General features: G+C 41.4%; 1 protein-coding gene and 1 long non-coding RNA gene across 3 annotated transcripts in view; one reads left to right on the forward strand and one right to left on the reverse strand.

The window, feature by feature from the left end:
• ARG2 (arginase 2) overlaps positions 1 to 8,411 on the reverse strand; it is a 23,360-nt gene extending 14,949 nt beyond the window's left edge. Inside the window, exons 1-2 of the mRNA XM_004477308.5 lie at positions 8,200 to 8,411; positions 7,283 to 7,355 (exon numbers count right to left, since the gene is read on the reverse strand). Coding sequence (XP_004477365.1) covers positions 7,283 to 7,355; positions 8,200 to 8,310 — 184 coding nt within the window. The 5' untranslated portion in view covers positions 8,311 to 8,411. The remainder of the gene's footprint in view (positions 1 to 7,282; positions 7,356 to 8,199) is intronic.
• A 194-nt stretch (positions 8,412 to 8,605) lies between these two features.
• On the forward strand, positions 8,606 to 19,779 carry LOC111760197 (uncharacterized). 2 transcript variants are annotated; one of them, XR_011648319.1, is made up of 3 exons: positions 8,606 to 8,769; positions 13,779 to 16,239; positions 19,643 to 19,779. It is a non-coding gene; the product is annotated as an uncharacterized lncRNA (long non-coding RNA). The 2 variants fall into 2 exon arrangements; XR_009184960.2 differs by lacking the exon at positions 19,643 to 19,779 and having other exon boundaries at positions 13,779 to 18,637.
• Positions 19,780 to 20,759: the final 980 nt, after the last annotated feature.

Genomic DNA, 20,759 nt, shown 5'->3' on the forward strand with positions numbered 1-20,759 from the left:
TTATTGAAATGGCTCCTGAAGAGTCCAGCTCTCACATAAATCTCAAATTTTCTACATTCCCTCTGAAAGAAAGGCAAGGCCAGATAAATCTTAAAATACCAAATCTCTGAAAGTCCTAACCACACCACCACACCTTGCTATGACTGAATTCGTGGATCACACAAAAGGAGTTTTTTACTACTTTTCCTATTAATCAGTTCTCTGTGGAAGGTAAGTGGGACACAGGATGATGAGACACAGGGAAGGTTTTTTTTTTCTCTTTAAATCTAAACATTACCACATTTGTTATATTAATACTCAGTACCCAGAGAATTTGGTCATTAAATAGGGAAGGACAAGTAAATTTATTCAGGAATTAAATTATTTAAACCAGTCATAGTAATCCCTTAGGTTCTGAGCCTCTGAATTGTGCTATTTTGCATAACAAAGAAATAATGCAGCATCTCTCTAAAATAACTAGAGGTTAGTGCTTACTTGAAGAAAGCAGTCAACTTCCTGGTTATCACCTACAAACACTTAGCTTGAAGAAATTTTCCAATTTATTACAAAAGTCAAAAAATATGAGATATATAAGATATATGACAGTTATTATTTGAGTTATACATTCTTAAAAATCTGGGAAACCAAGTAGCTTCTGAATAGCAGGTCATTTTGGGAGGAAGGAAATAGTCACCTGGGAAAATCCCATGGAAACAGATGTGAATGAAGTCACAGAAGAAAGCCATGGTTTGCCTCATTTTCCTTTGTCAAATTAAAAACAAATCCAGGGAAGTGGATGTGGTTCTACTGATAGAGCGTCAACCTACCATATAGGAGGTCCAGAGTTTGAACCCTGGGCCTCCTGGTCCGTGTGATGAGCTGGCCCATGAGCAGTGCTGCCACGTGCAAGGAGTACCATGCTACGCAGGGGTGTCCCTAGCATAGGGGAGCCCCACGTGCAAGGAGTGTGCCCTGCAAGGAGAGCCACCCAACACGAAAAAAGCACAGCCCGCCCAGGAGTGGCACAACACACATGGAGAGCTTACGCAGCAAGATGACACAACCAAAAGAGACACAGGTTCCTGGTGCAGCAGAGAATGCAACCAGACACAGAAGAACATACAGCAAATGGATACGAGAGCAGACAATGGGAGGGGGGGAATCCAGGGGTTTGAGCGTTGGCTTCTTACATACAAGGTCTGGGGTTCAATCCTGGCCCCAGGACCTAAAAAAAATTTTTTTAAATTTAAAAACCATAAGAAGAAAAAATCCCAAATCCAGACTTGGTAAGGTAAGACTTTATTCAAAAGGATTACTAGAAAGGGAGAAAGGGGCTTTTGCAAAAGAAAGAAAAGATGAAGACTATTGCAATAGGGAGAACACTCTGACCATAAGATTAGCAAGCATCTTAAGGGTTAGACTAAAGAGGTTTTTCTTTTTTAGAGAAGAACCAGGTGTAGGGAAGTAGGGTGGAATGTTGGCATGATCAGATAGTAGACTTGAGAGTATTTTCTGTTGAAGCAGCCTATTTGGAGGAGATGAACTTAAGTTCAAGGATCTGGAGGAAGAAAAGACACTTAAGCAAAGTTTGATGAACAAACATTTTGTTCTGATTCATCAGTGGAGACAAGCAGTTCAACTTGTATCAGGCAAAGAATGGGAATTTGGAGAGTCTGTCTGGCCTTGTCATAGGTAAACAAGGAATTGTCAAAAATCATACGGGCAGGGGAGTAGATGTGGCTAAAGCAACTGAGCTCCTGCCCACCACATGGAAAGTCCTGGGTTCAGTTCCTGGTGCCTCCAGGAGAGAAGATGAGCAAGACAGCAAACTAGTGCAAAGGGCAGGTGCGGTGAGCTGACACAACAAGATGACTCAACAGAGAGACACGAACAGGAAAGACAATGAGACACACAAGAAAGCAGGGAGCTGAGGTGGCTCAAGCAATTGAGCACCTCTCTCCCATAAGGGAGGTCCCAGGTTCAGTTCCTAGTGCCTCCTAAAGAGAAGACAAGCACAGAGAGCACACAAGTGGACACAGAGAGCAGACAGCGAGCACAAACAACAAGGGGTGGGGAATAAATAAATCTTTTAAAAAATCGTATGAGAAAGGGTAGTTCTTTGCAGTAAGCCATTTTCTGGAAGACAGAGGGTTGGGAGATTTCTTGAACTTTGCTGTTTTCCAGAAGCACAGGGCTTGGTCACCTTCAAAAAACTGTACTGTGCATTCATTTTGTGCCTGAGACTCTGCTGAGTTATAGTTGCAGCCCTCAAGGAATCTGGTGAAGAGGTAGACAAAGAAATATAGTCCAACACTACCTGCTATGATATAGCTCTGCATGGGGTGTGGTGGGAACAGAGACGAGGTGATGACTCAGACCCGGGAAGAGCCAGGAGGACTTCTTGGAAGAGGTAATATCTGAGTCTTGGAGGTATTCACCAGGAGAAAAACCCATAGTACCATGAGCCCTATGGAATAATTCGATTCCCCTGAGCCCAGGGTGCAGCTGGGAAGACTAGGGCAAGAAGAGGTAGGGTCCTCTGTACAATTACCAGCAGAATTACCAGAATGGGAGCGGGGGGAGAATGAGGGATCGGAGTGTTCTCCCAAAGGTCAGACCCAGCAGCACTGGCTCTACTGCAGGTGACAGTTCCCACCTCACTACATGTAGGTACCTTATAGGCAATGACCACAGTATAACAACCCTTCTGGACAAGAAGTGACAGAGGGTGCTGACAACCAGGGTGCAGGAGAACAAGGCAGACCATATATATATCAGCGTTATAGACCATGTAGCAACAGGGACCCTACTTACCAAACTCAGTCTAGAGAAGATGGCAGTTAAGAGGATAAAGAAAATCAAGGAGATGAGGCTAAGGTGAGTAGCCATTTGAACTATGGTACACCGCAACTTCACTTACTGACACAGACGACAAGAAAACCCTAAACCACAAGATGGCAGACAGCAAAAAGCAGTTGATTAACTAGCTGAGAATTCATCTCCTTCTGAGGCTGGACAGAGTGAGGTGAGTAAATGCCAGCTTACCATCTCTACCATCATCAAGTTAAGTCATCCAACAAGAAAAAATGGGAGGAAGCAGATGTGGCTCAAGAAGTTGGGCACCCACCTACTACATCACTGATTATATACTTTGAATAGACTGTACAAGGCATGGAACTGTATAACACTGTGAACTAAGTGGTGGAAGATGGACTGTGGTTAATACTACAAATATGAGAGTTTCTTCCAATGAACCATAACAAATGTACAATACTAATACATGGTGTTAATAATAGGTGTATGGAAAACATATATGTAAGCTATAGACCATAGTTAGTGGTAATAGTCTGATGATATCCTTTCATAATCTGTAATTAATGTTCCACAACAATGTAAGGTGTTCGTAGAGGGGTGATATATGGGAATTCTGCACATTATGCATGATTGTTTTGAAAGCTCACAACTTCTCTAATAAAAAATACATTAAAAATTAGAAATATGTTAATTTAATCAATTCTAGGCAATAATAAATGGCTAATAACATCACTTTTCTTTTGCTTTTTGTTTTGAAATAATTCAAACTTTCAGGACAGTTACCAAAATAATCCAAATAACAATGCAGAGTACTCTAGTATACCCTCTACCTACATACCCAGATTTACCAACTTTTAGCATTTTGCCACATTTATTCGACCATTCTATTGCTCTATCCATTTTCTAAGCATTTGAGAGGTTTTATATATCATCATCCTTGAACACTTAATACTTCCCTATATATTTCCTAAGAACAAGGATAATCACTTATTTGACTTCATTAAGTACAGTTGGGGGAAGTGGATTTGGCTCAAAGGATAGAGGTCCGCCGACCACATGGGAGGTCCAGGGTTCAAACCCAGGGCCTCCTGACCTGTGTGATGAGCTGGTCTACGCGCAGTGCTGACATGCACAAGAAGTGCCATGTGCCACGCAGGGGTGTCCCCCATGTAGGGGAGCCCCATGCACAAGGAGTGCGCCCCATAAGGAGAGCTGCCCAGCGCGAAAGAAGTGCAGCCTGCCCAGGAGTGGCGCTGTACACATGGAGAGCTGATGCAGCAAGATGACAAGAATATAAGTGGACACAGAAGAACACACAGCGAATAGATATAGAGAGCAGACAACTGGGGGGCGGGGGGAGGGAAGGGAAGAGAAATTTTTTTTAAAAGTACAGTTGGAAAGTTCAAGAAATTTAACATTAATGTAAAGCATAGAGTCTATATTGCATCTGTTTCAACTTTATCAGTAATATCCTTTTGGGCCTTTTCTCCTCCCGTCCCAGGTGTGTGTATTACATTTCATTGTCATTATCTCTTTAGTCTCTTTTTAAAAAAAACTGTAGAAACATCTATAGCATAAACTTTCCCATTTCAACTGCTCTTGAGCATACAATTCAGTGGGATTAATCAATCATGGAAGTTGTTCTGTTCTTACCACAATCCTTTATCAAAACTTTTATATCACCCCAAATAGAAGCCCTGTACCCATTATATATTAACTTCCATTTCCTGTTCTCCCCAACCCCAACCTATAATCTATTTTGTCTCTATGAATTTGCATATTCTAGCTATTTCATATAAGTGGAATCATATAATATGTCCTTTTGCATCTGACTTATTTCACTCAACATGATTTTTCAATCATGACTGAATGATTTTTCAATGATTTTTCAATGTAGCAGCATCTATCAAAAGTTCATTCCTTTTTTGAGGCTGAATAATATCCTATTGTATGTATATACCACATTTTGTTCATTCATCTGTTGGTGATCTCATATATGTATGAGATGAAGCACCTCAGAACAATATTGGAGAAACAGACATGGTCCTATAGAGGAAGGTGAGGGTTGGAGGAAAGAGTTAGGTGGGAATGGATGAGATTCATCACTTGGGGCATCCTCTATAGAAAATGCTAGGGATAGAACACTGGGGACATCTACATATAACTCTCAGAAAGAAGAGGAAAATTCCACAAAGTGGCTGGGATAAACCAGCTGATGGATGTACGAGACACAGCAGTGTGGTTTCTTGGTTAACAGAAGAAAAATTTTGAGAAAAAAGTGGATAAAGGTGAGCCACAGAGCACAGCAAATTAAAGCAGACAAATCGTGAGCTTGCTCAAGGTAGTTTTAGTGTAATGGTAGGATAGAAGCCAGGCTGAAATATCACTGTCATACAATGAAGCTCATGATAGTTAACATTCTGGACAAAATCTAAATGCAAATTCAGATCCCAGAACTCATATATCAATCTGTTCCAAATGAACAGCTGTCACATCTCATCTTTATGCTTAGAAAACTATCTCAGTTCCTCTCTCAGAAGTTTTTCCTGAAGCAGACTAGATTTTTGTGTCTCATCTGGTCTCAAACAAAGCATTCTGACAGAGCACCAAATGGAAAAGGAAGAATAAATGCCCCTAGCCTTGTTGAGGAGAACTAGAATAGCTCCCAACTGGCTTCCTGTACTCCAGGACCCTTGTCCTGGCCACAGTAACAAGTTCATTTAGACAATTGTCCCAGTGGCTGTCACCTCTTTTCAGTTACTATAATTACAAAGATAGAGACCTCAAATGGTTAATCTTAATTTAGAGCTATCTTTATTCACAGAACACTCATTCTACTTCTGAAGAGAAAAAGGCAAACAAATGACCATAGCTATCATAGCTAACCAGAATCAGGAACAGACGCACTGCTCCCAAGCCTTGCCAGGACAATACTCTTTATTTTGCTTATGTCCTCTCTATAGTAAAATAAAGATTACATGAGAGGGGAACCATTAAGTGTCCTTACTAAGCTCAGGAAAAAGGAAAAATCAAGCCCAGACACTGTGTAAGTCAAATATATCCATTCCAGAAAACAGGAAGTTTAAATGATGCCTTGGCAACTTTGGCAGCCTGTGACGTCAGAGAAGCAAGGTACAAAGGAATCTGTGAAAATTACCTTTCCATGGGCCTTCTCTCCCTTGAAGTTTGTCCTGTGCTGCTTATTTACAAATGCTGGAAGGACATGTTATTTTGATACTGTTTAGGAATACAGCAATGGAAACTTCTCTTGGTACTTTTCTCCAGCACATCCCTGGAGATTAACCAAAACCACATGCTGGAAATCTGAGAGCCACAATCTTATTAATATCCAATGAGATTCTATTTCAGATTGCTGGTAATACCAGGCCACCAACCAGCCACAGGGTTAAGGATATAAATTGGAAAACTAAAAATATTTTTAAAAAGTGAAAGGAAAGATCAAATAAACTGAGGCTTCGTCGTCACTTCAGGTTAGGAGTTTAAAGAATTTAAGAGGACGGCTTCCCTCAGAGGGAGTGGAAAAATACCAGGAGCTGTGACAGGAAGGAAGGTCTACAAAGAATGAATAAGAGAAGCTGCTATAAAATGTGCCCCTCCCCCCTCATTCAGCAGCCTCCACTGAGTATTAGAAATGTATCCTGTGTGAGAGCCTGAAGCTGCTGCTTGTCAGGAGTCCCTTAAGGCAGAACTAGGTATAGTATAGCTGTATTTGACCAATGCCTGGCTCAGCCCATCAGACTGGTTGCAGAGGTTTACCCAGTATTAAAAATAATGGTTACCAGAGATTGTCATCTTCAGTGTAAAGTTATTCTTTTAAAAAGACATGTATAGATGGCATTTTTCTTTGGGTCAGATTTACTTCTAATCAGATTCACCTGGGATGCCTGTGAAAATGTACATGTTTGGGTCCCACCCCAGACCCATCTAACTACTCTTCCATGGAGGAGCTTAGGAATCTGTATATTTAACACATAACTCAAGTGATTTTCATAATCAGGAAAATTTGATAATACACTGATCTAAGCCCTGCTTACAGTAATATAAAGCTAGGAACCCTAGACAGGAAATGGATGAGCTAAAAGGAGGAAACTGGTAAGAAAGATGAATCATAAACACCTCATGAATGAATTAGGAAAGCTAGAATTTTAGGGTGAAGGAAAGGTTGACTGTGCAGTTAAGTCACAGCTAGCATTCTTAGCAGTACTTTGCAATCACCAGTAGCTTGTTCCAAGTCGGCCTTATTCCTCTCCTTTGTCTTCCACACACTAATCTCTTTATTGCAATCAGACTTTCAATGAAGACTCATTGGTAGATCTTAAGCTGCAGATGGAATCCAAAGGAGGATGGAAGTCATGGCAGACTGTTCCCAAGTACACAGTTGGTACTGTGCAATCTCTGGATATAAAAGATAAAGACTCAACTGGTCTGTTATCAGCCCTTCAAAAACATCTAAAATCTAATCACTTACCCAAATTGGAGAGCCTTTTCATCAAACCAGCTTCTCTTACTGCAGCTGGACCATATTCCACACCTTTTCTTTTCTGTCACATAAATTAGTTAGATGTGAGGAAAGCAGACTGAAACAAACAACAAAAACACTACTTCCCAAAAACTCTGAAGTCTGCTATACTATACTTAGTTCCCAACAAATTCCTGTGTAAACGTGTGAAAGCCAATATCAGCCCTTCTATTACTCCTGTCTCTAAGAGCTGGTTATTTCATCAAACTCTTGCAGGGAAAGGGGAGACACTAGGAAGGAGTGGGAAACAACTCCATCACTGGGATCTAATCAACCTTCAAACCCACTCGTTGTGGGAAGGACAAGCAGAAGCCAAGACAGATGCGTCTGGTGGGTGGGCGTGTGGCTGGTCGGGGCCGGGCTTCCCGGCCAAAGAGCGCTCCACGCCTGCAGATTTCTTTCACTGACAAGACAACAAAACAGCCCCGACCGTCCTCCCGCCGCTGCGGACACCAGCGCCAATTTCCTTCCAGTCAAAGCTCTGAGAGAAAGGACGCTGAAACCGTAAATCCACGGGCGCTCCCTTTCATCGCCTCTTCTCCGATTTCCCACCGGTGGGCTGCCCGACTTTCCCTCCTCCAACCCCTCCAAGGAATCCTCTTCCTTCCTCCCGCCCCTTTATCCCCAAAGCTGGACCCAGCACTTCCTCGCTCTTTCAGACGAGGCTGCCGAAGCGCGCTAGCCGGCTGTCCGCGTCGCACCAAGGTGCCCTGCGCGCCTCTTCCCGCGGGGACAGGACTCCACGCGCTCTCCGCGCGCCCGCCCGCCCCTCCGCTCTCCGTTTCGCCCCAGCCTCCCCTCCCCCACGCCGCCGCCGAATCTACGGAGCGGGATCTCGCAACAAGGTACGCGGTCCCAGTCCTCACCTGTCCCTGTGAGCACGGGGCTCCTATCACAGCCACAGAATGAACGGATTTCCTCAGGACGGAATGCACTTGAGCCCGAAAAAGACGGGAGAAACCGTGCCTCAGGGACATGATCTGCGGCGCGAGCACCAGACGCGGGAGAAGGTTCTCCCCACAGCCGGCAGCCTCAGTGGAACGCCGCTCACCACCTCGAGCGCTAACCGCCCCGCCCCCTGACGTCACCGCCGCTGGCCCCGCCCCGCCGCCCGCGCACACCTCCCGGCAGGCGAGGCCCCCAGCCGCGCGAGCCCCAGACACGGCTTCGCTGACGTCACCACACCGAGGCCGTGCCTCCCGGGCTCCCCCGTCAGGGGCACGCCCCCGCCGCTGACGCCACAGGCCAAAGTCAGGGTCTGGCCAATGAGAGAGCCGCAATGGGCAGGTGTGTCCCTAAGCTGCAGGAGGCCTGCACCCGTGAGGTTCGCGAGCTTATCGGAAGCGCCAACACTCAACGCTTGCTGATAGCAATTCCCTTGTCATACAAATGCACGTCCGGCAGACGCTCCTGAAGTAGGGCTGGCCGGGCTTCAGGTGAGTGCCCTGCCAAGACAATGCCAGCAACTTTACACTCTATTCCATTTCAAAGCTCGAGGTCTGGGAAACACTTTTGCCTTACTCTTGGGCGTCGAAGGCTATGGATCAAATACATTAGACCGATCTGGTGACAGTGTCGTTCTTGCCTTGTTCCTGATTTAGGGTTGTCCCTAAACTTCAGTCTTTACTGTTGAGTCTGAGGTTAGCTGTGGGTTGGGAGATTAGGATTTGCAAAACAATTACTCTCAGTTAAATTAATTAATTTAGTTAATTTAATTTGCTACCATTAAATAATGGTAGCAAACAAACCACATTGGGATATTTATTAATTTTAGGAGGGCTAAAATGCACAAAATTTAAGAAAAGGAATTTTAAAAAAAGACACTGAAGGGGGGGACAGTTTTGATAAAAGCGATTTTAGTGACCAAAAATGGAAACCAAGCTGCAAGGACTTTGGAGGGAAAAGTGGTGAAAAGGACTAACAGGCAAGCTGAATGCTCTCAAAAAACAATGGAGAAAGAAGCAAAATCTGTCCAAGGCACCTGCTTTGGGGGTCAACACCTGGTCAGTGCTACACAACGCCCAGGAGGGTGAGGGACAAGAGAGGAAGAAGCTGAACCAACAAACGTGAGTTACCAAGCCCCAATGGCAGCCGGGAAGGGCTCCCCTCCCCCACCCCAAGATATTAAGCTGGGGTAAAACTCCTGGCTAACTGCAGCCAAAATGAGAGGAACAGATATCTTCTTTTCTGTCAGCTGTTTAAAGGGAAAAGGGAGGGAAATTCAGGTGCTTTTCTTTAGTGAACTGGGCCAACAGAGCCTGCTTTGAATCTCTGCTCTGGAGATTCAACACAGGAACACAGGAAAGCAGAGACTGAAACACCTCAGTGGAAAGGTGCACTACCTAGTGCCATCTGCTGGCCAGTCTGGAAATGCATGGACAAAAGACTTCATACTCTATATCCAAACCCTGGGAGAAAATCTGTGCCCCACTAGTGAGTCCCTGGTCCAATTTTGAAAACTTAATCTGGGCAATTTTAAAAACTGAGTAAAGTTGAATCAAATATCAAAGAAAAGCTGTGAAAAAAAAAACTATAGGCAAGAGAGAGAAATTGGTCATCAGAGCAAATTCACCAACATACTCAGATACCTACGCATCTGCCAAAAATTACAAGCTATACTAGGAAATAGGAAGAGATAGTCCAGCCAGGAGAACAAACCAAAATCCTGAAGAGATACAGGGTTTAAGACAATCAGTGATAATCACACAACTCTCCTAAATCACTTTGTAGCAGTTTGATGTGGTTATGAATTCCAAATATAGATATTGGATTATGTTTGTAACCTGATCTATACCTGGGCATGATTAATTTATGATTAGGGCTTTGACTGGGCCATGTCATTAGGGTGTTGAGTCCCCACCCCTTGGTGGGTGGGGACTCATAGATAAAAGGCATGGCAAAGGACAGAGTTGAGGGTTTTTGATGTTGGAGTTTGATGCTGAAGCCTTAAGCTGGAGTCCCGGGAAGTAAGCTCACAGAGGAATCAGAAGCAAGATCCTGGAAGAGAGGAACCCAGGAAGCCTGAACCCTCACAGACATTGGCAGCTATTTTGCTCCAACACATGAGAATAGACTTTGGTGAGGGAAGTAACTTATGCTTATGGCTTGGTATCTGTAAGCTCCTACCCCAAATAAATATACTCTATAAAAAACAACCAATTTCTGGTATTTTGCATCAGTACCCCTTTGCCTGACTAATACTCACTTCAAAGAATTTATAGAAAATATGACTAAAGAAGTAAAGGATCTTATGAAGACTCTAGGAGAGCATAAAGAACAATTTGAAAGCCTACAAAGAAAAGTAATAGACCTTATGGGAATGAAAGACACAATGGATGAGATTAAAAATACATTAGAGGCACACTGGAGCAGATTTGAATTGCTTGAATACAGAAGTAGTGACTTTGAAGGCAGAACATCTGAACTAGAAAAGACAGGAGAACAGAAAGAGAAGAGAATGGAAAAAATGGAACAGGGTCACAGAGAATTTAATGACAATGTAAAATGCACAAACATTCATATTACTGATGTCCCAGAAGGAGAAGAGAATGGAAAAGGGGCAGAAAGGATATTTGAGGAAATAATTACTGAAAACTTCCCAACCCTTATGAAGGACATAAATATCACTATCCAAGAAGGACAACACACCCCAAACAGAATAAACATGAATAGATCTACCCTAAGACACCTACAATTCAGAATGACAAATATCAGTGATAAAAAGAGGATCTGAAAGCAGCAAGAGAAAAGCAAAGGGAAAAGGATGTGGCTCAAGTGATAGGGCTTCACTTACCATATGGGAGGACCTGGGTTCAATCCCTGGGGCCTCCTGGTGAAAAGAAGCAGAGAAAGCATGCCTGCGTGGTGAGTCAGTGCCCACGTGGTAAGCTGAGTGTCTGCCTGGTGAGCCGAGTGCTCACACGGTGAGCCAGTGCCTGTGCAAGTGAGTCACGCAGCAAGATGATGACGTAACGAAGGAGAGACAAAGGGGAAAGTCAAGGTGAAGCACAGTAGAACCAGGAGCTGAGATGGCAGATTTGATGGGGAACCTTTCTCCACATCAAAGATCCCCAGGATCAAATCCTGGTGAATCCTAGAGGAGAAAAAGTGAGAAGAAAAGACAAAAAGAGAAATAGATACAGAAGATCACACAGCGAAGGGACACAGACAGCAAAAACAGCAGGGGGGCAGGGAGGGGAAAAATAAGTAAATCTGAAAGAAAAGAAAAGCATCACATACAAGGGAAACTTAATAAGATTAAGCACTGACCTCCCATCAAAAACCATGGAGGAGAGAAAGTATAAGGTACTGAAAGAGATAAACTGCCAGTCAAGAATTCTGTATTTGGCAAAGCAGTCCTTCAAAAACAAGGGTGAATTCAAAGTCTTCACAGACAAACAAAATCTAATAGAATATGTTACCAAAAGACCAGATTTACAAAAGCTACTAAAGGGGTGCTGCAGCCTGAAAGGAAAAAACAAGGGTGAGAGATTTGAGAAGAGTTTAAAAATGAAGATTATTCGGAAGGGTAACCTAAAGTTTAAGAAGACAGACAATAGGATGGTATGATAACAGAGAACCAAAGCACAAAATGAATGAAGTGAGTAATGCCTTTATAGTAATAACACTGAATGTTAATGGATTGAAATCACCAATCAAAAGACATAGATTGATAGAATGGATAAAAAAATATGAACTGTCTGTATGTTGTCTTGAAGAGACCCACCTCAGATGTAAGGACACAATCAGGTTAATAGTGAAAGGTTGGAAAAAGGTATTCCAAGCAAAGAGTAACCACAAAAGAGCTTGAGGAGACCAGATAAATGTAAAATAACAATATTATAGTTAAGGAACAATAATTACTAAGTGCACCTAGCAAATTGTTCCTGTCATCAGTATTCTGTAAGTTTCTTCATGCAAAATAAACACTTGTTTTTAATTGAGGAGAATTGGAAAAGATATATTTTTGGATACTTCATTTTCTTTAACCCTTTCTTATGCATAATAGTTTATTAAAATAGTCCATCTGGGCCAATAATGATTTAGCGTGACTACTGTTGAAAAAGATTTTGGGTCTTTCTGTCTCGTGATATTATGAGTTGGCATATTGTTATCTACTATAATTCATTCCAATAAGGTATGAAGAATTCCCAAATAGGAATTTGATTATCCAGAAAGAATTATGGCCTAAATGGAAATTAAATAACTAAACCAATAATTTATTTCATTCTTAGAGATTATGTCCAAAATTAGAGCTATAATATAAAAATTAGAATTATGTTATAATTAATCTCTATTATATTAGAATTATTATTTACATTTATAAATGTTTGTTGCTATACTATCTATTTCTTATAATTATATTAAATCTAACCTGGCCTTGCACTCTCTTTTAAAATTTGTAATTTCTTTCGATCTATTTTTCCATTTATAATTTTCCATTAAATATCTTTTTAACAGCTAAAAAAAGGCCATTCATTATACCCTTTAGATAGGTCATATGGTATTGTGAATATATCTCAATAAAACTGCTTAATAAACAAATAAATATTGGTGCAAGAACAGCCAGAAATAATAGCCATGTACAGCAAGGGAAACAGATTAGAGGGGAGGAATTTCCTTGTTTGTATGTCTGTTTTTTGTTTATTATTATTATTATTGAAATAATTAAAATGCTCTAATAAGGATTGAAGTGATGAATGCACAAGTATGTGATTATACCAAATACCATTGATTGTACACTTTGGATAAATTTTATGCTTTATTACTATGTATCAATAAAATTGATTTGTAAAAGAAATATTGTGGGTTGGGGGAAAAGTACAACAAATGTAATATATGGACTATAGTTACTATTAATATTTTGATGATGCTCTTGATTAGTTTGTAACCAATGTATCACAACAATGCAAGGTATTGGTGATGTAAGGAATCTCTGTATTATGTTTTATTTTATAAGTTCACAACTCTTACTATACATTTATTATGTATGTTCATGACGAGTGATATACTTCAAAAAGTATTTAAAAAATGCTTTAGTCTTTAGAGCAATTAGGCATAAAGGAAAAGAATGAAGGAGGGATAGCAGGTAACTTGGTGTAGCAGGAGGACTAAGGGAATAGATATGTGTGATACTTGGTTTTTAGACTGGACTGATATAGCCTAGGACAGAAAGCAGATATAATAAAGGGGGAGGAGATATTCCAAGGGGACACAGGAATGGCAGTAAGAGCACAGGTTGCACAACCCTGAAAAGGAAGAGAGAGAATCTGGAGGAAAGGAGGGATGCCAGTGAAGAAATGGAAAAATCCTGAGTGGGGGATGGGGAGTGGGATTCACAGTCACTGATGCTGTCACACTTGTTCAATTCCTTAGAATATCTTGGTATTTTTCTTTTTCTTGCTCATCACCACATCCAACTTTTTTTCCTTACTATATTTTCTAGGTTGATACTGCTACAGATCACCCAGACCCTCCTGAACTAGTACGAAAACCTCTGGTTTCTTGAGTACCTACTATGGTTACCAGATTGAGCTTTCCAAAGTACTACATTAATCCTGTATGTTATTTCCCGTAGTTTTCCACTACCTATAGTTTAGTCAGAGTTCCACATTATTGTATACTGGGGGAGTGAACAGTGAATTGAGTTATATGACTATTATCCTTTAAAATTCAAATTAGGACTTCTTTTTGGTGGAAGGCTTTGAGTTCTAGGCTTCTAGGTCTTGGCTTATGTTGCATAAAAGAACTTAAGGACACACTATACAATAGCCAAGGGAGTAAAGAGTTTATTAAGAAACAAAAAAGTACACAGTCCTAGACATGGGCTGTGGGTGTGCTACAGGATGAGTCGCACATGTGGGGGCCCCATTTTAGGCCTTTTAAGACTTTTATTTCTCCCCCTTCATAATGTTGGGGAGAGGCCTCAACTGTTTGCTGTTCTGGTTGGTTGCCCCACCTGTTAGCTCTCAGAAGGCCAATGGTGAGGCATTTTGTTTGAAGTTATCTGGGGCTTCCCCTTTGTAGCAGTTTGATATGGCTATGAATTCCAAAAATAGATACTGGATTATGTTTGTAAACTACCTGGGCATGATTAGGCCACATCATTAGAGCATGGGACTCACAGATAAAAGACATGGCAAAGGACAGAGTTGAGGGTTTCTGATGTTGGAGTTTTGATATTGGAGTTTGATGCTGAAGTCTTAAGCTGAAGCCCCAGGAAGTCAGCATGCAGAGGAAAGAGAAGCAAGCCCCAAGAAGAGAGGAACTGAGCGAGGAGAAGAACACAGAGGAATAGAGACAGCTCCTTAGATATGGCAGAAACCCCGGGGAGAGAGAGACAGAGCCATTCACCTGATAGTCTACTGCTGACCCTGTGGAGAGAGGCAAAGCCTAGAGAGCCTCATAGTCTACAGCTGACCTTGTGGAGAAAACAGAGGAGCTGAGCCCAGAGGAACCCAGGAAACCTGAACCCTCATAGACATCAGCAGCCATCTTGCTCCAACACGTGAAAATAGACTTTGGTGAGGGAAGTAACTTATGCTTTATGGCCTGGTATCTGTAAATACCCCAAATAAATAATACTCCTTATAAAAACCAGCCAATTTCTGGTATTTTGCATCAGCACCCCTTTGGCTGACTAAAACACCCTTAACCCTGGAAAGATTGCCAAATGCGAGCTTATGGCCAGGGTCTTGTGGAATCTTCATGGCAAGCCTTCCCTTCAGGAGGTTTTCTGGGGGGTCTCACAGCCATGTGGTCTGCCAGGCCAAGCTACCTTCCCACTGTCACTATACTACCCTACCTCATTCTTACGTGTCTTAAATATTTTATAATTCATTTTTAAAACCTCAAAGTTCAAAATGACCTGCTTTTAATTTCAAAATAGGTATTTAAAAAAATATGTGTTTAAAAATAAAATTCCGAAGTCATAAGAGACTAAGTTTTAGAAATTTTCTTTAAAACTTGGATCCTATTATTTCATAGCTCCAAGGACCCTCCTCAGGTCCAAACCAGCTTGATATTTTTTCTTCCTCCTTTATAGAAGGACTAAAGATTCTGTCCCTTTTTAAATTCATGCTCTATCCCTGGAGATGGTTCTCTCCCAAAGAAGGTTGATAGTGGTGGATTGTTTTCTCTATAGTGCTGCCCTCAAAGACAGTCCACTTCATTTTAGTTTTATTCAGTGATGTGCTGGTAAATATTATCAAACGGTTTGCTGAGTGTGGGGGGCTCAGGGGGTGGAGACTGAAGAACTCTTGTGAATCAGAGAAGCAAGAATGCCTGTATAGGTATAGCCTGAGTGTGCAGAGCACAGGGCTATGGTGAATAGAGTCAGGTAGGTAGGCAGGGAGATTGTCTTACCGTAAGCATGGCTATTTCCAATAGACAGGCCTTTGAGGTGGTGAGTCATTGTGAGTGCATAAGCAAGGAACTGTGGGAATATTCCCCAAACCAGTTCAATGTGAGAAGGGGATTAGGGTTATTATAGGAGGAGTAGGGGTTGAGATCATTCCTGCCACATAGGTGATGACTTTCAAGTTGTTTTTTGTTTTGCTTTGTTTTTATTTTTAAAAGATACAGAGATTACACAAAATGTTACATTAAAAAAAATACAGGGGATTCCCATATGCCCCCCTCCCCACACCCCCTACTTTTCCCACATTAACAACTTCGTTTGTTTTTTTTTCACAGGGTCTCCTGAGGGGGGATGTGGGCAAGTTTCTTATGCAAAACTCCTGTTTGATGTCCCAGTTTAGAGCCTTTTATACCAGTGAAGAAACATTTCCTGGGCTATATATAAGGTGCTCCTGGCAATGGTTTTACTGAAATGTTATCCTATTCCTGACTGTCTTTGGAGTAGAACTCGGAAGGTCTGGTTATTGTCCTAACAAGAAGAGCAAAGAGTAAGTACTAAGATTAGGTTAATAGAAAACCAGTTCAACTAGATCTGGGGAAGGCATTTGAATTTTTTCAGAGCTGCTTAAATTTTTAAGAAGCACATTTTCCAGCTATCAATTGTAGAGGCAGCATTGGAGAGCATGAACTTCAGAAGAAGGATTTTTCACATGCAGGCAGGGGGTTAATTGTTCTGAAGCTGTATTAGGGAGTTGGAAATTTTGATAACTCCTTGTTCTGTGATACTGGGGCTGTGAAGAATGAACATAAGCTTCTTAGTTAAGGTAAGGAAACAGAAGATGAATTCTACTGGGGTAAAACATATGGGATCTATTTACCCTGCCATGGGGGTTCCCAAGTTCAGTGGAAAGCCTGGAGCAAGTGGAATACTGGCGAGGGGATCTGAGTAAATGACGGGATGAGCACACAGTTTCTGTCTTGCTTGAGGGAAAAGGTTTGGTGATGATGGTAGCACAACATTGTAAATGTAATTAATACTGCTGAATTGTATATTTCAAAGTGGTTAAAATGGGAAATTTTATGTTGTATATGTTACAATAAACATTAGAGGGGAAAAAAAAAAAGCAAATGACTGGCTTCATTGCCTGCCCAACCCAGTCTTGTGTGGAGGCAGTCGAGGCAGTCACCTGAATCCCTCACACACTCCTCACTCCCCTCCTGCCCCCACCACCATCACAAAGGTTTTTTTTTTTTAAGTTAAAAAAAAATTATGGGCAATGAATGATCAGTGATAGGGTCGTGAAAGGAGAAAACTGCCTGTCCCTAAGTTTCAAAGAAAGAGGTATGAAAGCTATTTTTGTGTTCACGTTTCAAACTGAAAACAAGCCTCAAGTCTTTTGCACCTGACTGTTCTTTCTTTTTGGGATATTTCTCCATCTGCCCCCTCCCCTTCACTTAACTTCCTTTCCTTCAGATACCAGTTTAGATTCACTTACTCCAGGAAGCCTTCCCAAACACTCCAAATTTAAGTTGGATATAATAATAATACTGCCTAACGTTATTGAATGCTTACAACATCCTGCGTACCTACTAAACACTTTACACGTTATTTGAAATAATTCTCACCATAGGGCAATGAGGCGCAGGCAGTCTTATTATCCCCATTTGAGATATGGTAACTTGGGCTTAGAAAGGCTAACTTGTTGAAAGCAGGATCCAAACCAGACAGATCAAGGGGTTAATTACCCCTACCATATCCTCCCTTTCAGAGTTCCCTAATCCTCTGAATTATAATTGCCTATTTAAAGGCTTGTCTACTTCTCAAGACTGCTGATGTACAGTTAAATGCAAATTTTAAAATAAAGGCTTAATTTTCTCTGTTGAACAAAAGGGAAGAGACTTCCTTCTCTCTCCCATCTCTTAGTATTTACTTTAGAAAACCTACACAATGTTACTTCAGTACTTGTCATTAATTAGTTCTGGGATCCCTGATGAGTACCAAACAAGCTTTTCCCATTAGGAATAATGTAAATAAATTTAATGTGTTCCCAAACCAAAGACAATGCATGTTTTTAAAGCAATATGTAGAAAGATAGGGTTGTATATCATTACTTCACATGAGAAATAAACCTAAAAATTAATAAATACTTAGATTAAGTAAAATAAAAACTTAACTTCATTTGTACTGAGAAGGGTCCATAGCCTAATGGGATGGTAGGAGGAGAGGTTACATGGAGCATTGCCTGCCTTTTTTCAACTTGCACCACAGGCTCTGATACATTCTTTGTCACCTTCACTAAAAATGTATTCAATGAGGACTGCTTCTGTCTGCTTTTCAGAATTCCTCAAAAGTGTGAAATTGTTTCATCATTCAATAAATTCACATTTCTGCTTGTCAGAGCTTTGTCCATGTAGCAGTTTGGTATTACTGATAAATACCCAAAAGAAATATTGGGTTATGTTTGTAAACTGGTCTTTTTCTCTGGGTGTATTAGAGTGTATTGGATTCAGAGGTTTTAATTTTACTTTATTAAATAATGATTAAGGCTTTGATTGGGCTACATCAGTATTTCGTGTACCTTGGTGGGTGGGGACTCAAAGAGAAACTGCACCACGGAGAAAGAAGGTTGGAGTCTTGAGCTGGAGTCTGGGGAAGAAGCACACAGAGGAGCTTGGTTGTGAGGAAAGAGAGAAGGCCATGGGAAGAGAAACAAGCCATTCACCTAATAGTCTACAGCTGGCCTTGTGGCAATAACAGAGCAGCTGAGCCTGGAGCAAGGCAAGCCCCAGGGAGAGAGGAACCCAGGAAGCCTGAACCCTCAGAGATGTCGGCAGCCATCTTGCTCCAACACATGAAAATAGACTTTGGTGAGGGAAGTAGCTTATGCTTTATAGCCTGGTATCTGTAAATTTCTACCCCAAATAAATACCCTTTATAAAAGCCAACAGATTTCTGATATTTTGCATCAGCATCCCTTTGGCTGACTAATACAGTCTGGATAGTACTTCTTCACAGAGTTTTGACCTTCTGCCCATTTTGCACACATTTTTTTTATCAAGGAACTGGGGACATCCTCCCTTATCTCCTCTTCACCTGAAGAAATCTCTTCAGCCACTTCTTGCTGCTGCTGCTGCTTCTCTAGTTCCTGCCATTCCTCAGTGCTGAGCTCTTCACGATGTTCCTGCACTAACTCCTCAACATCAGCAGCACTGACCTCCAGACCCATGGATTGACCCAAAGATACAATATCCTGCACAACTGTGCCCTCTGTACCTGCAGGCTTAGGGTCAATCTCCAACACTTCAAAGTCTCCCTGAATCACAGCTTCTGGCCACAAATTCTAACCTGGTAATGCCTTCTCCTCTTTTGTGATGTAGGTTCTACTCAGCATTTTTTTCCCAAAAAAACTCTAGTCTCATCACAGTTAAAAACTTGGTGAGGAATAAAACCTTCAGCCTGTACATATGTAGTCTTGAAATTCACTGACAAATTCATCAGCAGCCTTTTTATTAGCACTCCCTGCCTCACCATGCCTCATGACACCATGGATGCTGGTTTTCTTTTTAAAATCAGCAAACTAGCTGTGGTTGGCCTTAAAAACTTCAACACTCTCATCACTCAGTTTTGGTTTGTTTTGCAAAATATCGACATGCAACACTCACTTTTTCATACATCATAGCTTCTGACACACTGTAACCTGCTAACTGCTTCTCGGTTACCCAAATTAATAACAATTTTTCAGCCTCCTCGAATGTTTGGGAACACTGCTTTAACTCTTTTCTCAATGTCAACCTTTTTAAATCGCTTCTTTATTCTTAATGATGGTGGAGACCGTTGTTCTAGGCATACCGTATTAGCTAGCAAGATCAGTAATGCAAATACCGCTCTCATATTTACCTTTTTCTTTTGCTCATTGGTGGTGCAAAGTAATTTTCTGCTCATTTTCTTAGGACCCATGATGAGGGAAAAAATGCAAAAATATACAAAATGACTAAGAAGCTAAGACTGCAGTGGGACGCATACAGGGCAAGAGCTACTGCATGACCCTTTGTTTCAGCTGGAAAGGATAGTGAGTCACGGGGCAACTGACACCAAAAAGTCTAGTTTTTGCATCAAGTAGCAAAGAAATGATGAGTACTGGGACAAAATTGTCACTTCAAAATGCATCAAATACCAAATTTGAGGAGTTTCAAAGAAGTTGAGTACCAAGGTATGACTGTAATTGTAAATTCTCTCTTTGTCCTTTGAAATTTACGTAAATGTGAAGTGTATGTAAAAGGTAAAATAAGCCTCTAGGGGATTTCATGCCTCAATAATGCCTCCTCAAAGAAGTCCTATTTTTGAAATGCCCCTATCTCCTAGTTTCTTGAGAAAAGGTGAGCATCATTTCAAGGGGACTCCTGGTTCCAAATTATAAACCACTGTGGGGACCCAGGAACACCCAAGTCCTCAGCACATAGCTGCCTGCGTGACCTAGGCATAAGTTAAAGTTTAACAACCCTCCCCAGAGGGGAGAGAATGTGTGGATGGTAGCATAAACTATAATCTTCCCAAAGCAGTCGTTGGTAACCATCCTTCCTACAAACATAGTCAAAAATCACCAAACCCCATGTGCAGCATCATGGAACTCTATTCTCATACCCTATGGGTTGTCCTTGTTACACATTTCCCTATCTCTTTGCAGAGTGCTCTCTTCATTCTCTGAACCACCGCCATCAGAGAGCCTCTCCTGATAGTAAATCCCAATAAAGCTTATGACTAAGTACCAGGTGTGGTCTTTGGTCTAGTGGCCACACCAACTTGTGTCCTTCAGGAGCTGGGTTGTAAAAACCACCTCCCTCAATAAAGATATGAGAAATATCTTGAAAACTTGTATATAATGGGGTTGTATCTTCTTAGCTACATAAAAAACATGAACTCCCTTTCTGTCTTCACAATCTCTTTGTGGATTGCTTGTAATGCGTCACATTCTGGTCAACAATTTTTCAATAATAAAACTTTCTTTTGTGTGGAGAGATTGTCTGGGTTGGGATAAAATTTTTTAAAAGTTATATTTCCCCAACACAA

This window comes from Dasypus novemcinctus, chromosome 3 (assembly GCF_030445035.2).
Source record: "Dasypus novemcinctus isolate mDasNov1 chromosome 3, mDasNov1.1.hap2, whole genome shotgun sequence".
Taxonomy (NCBI): domain Eukaryota; kingdom Metazoa; phylum Chordata; class Mammalia; order Cingulata; family Dasypodidae; genus Dasypus; species Dasypus novemcinctus.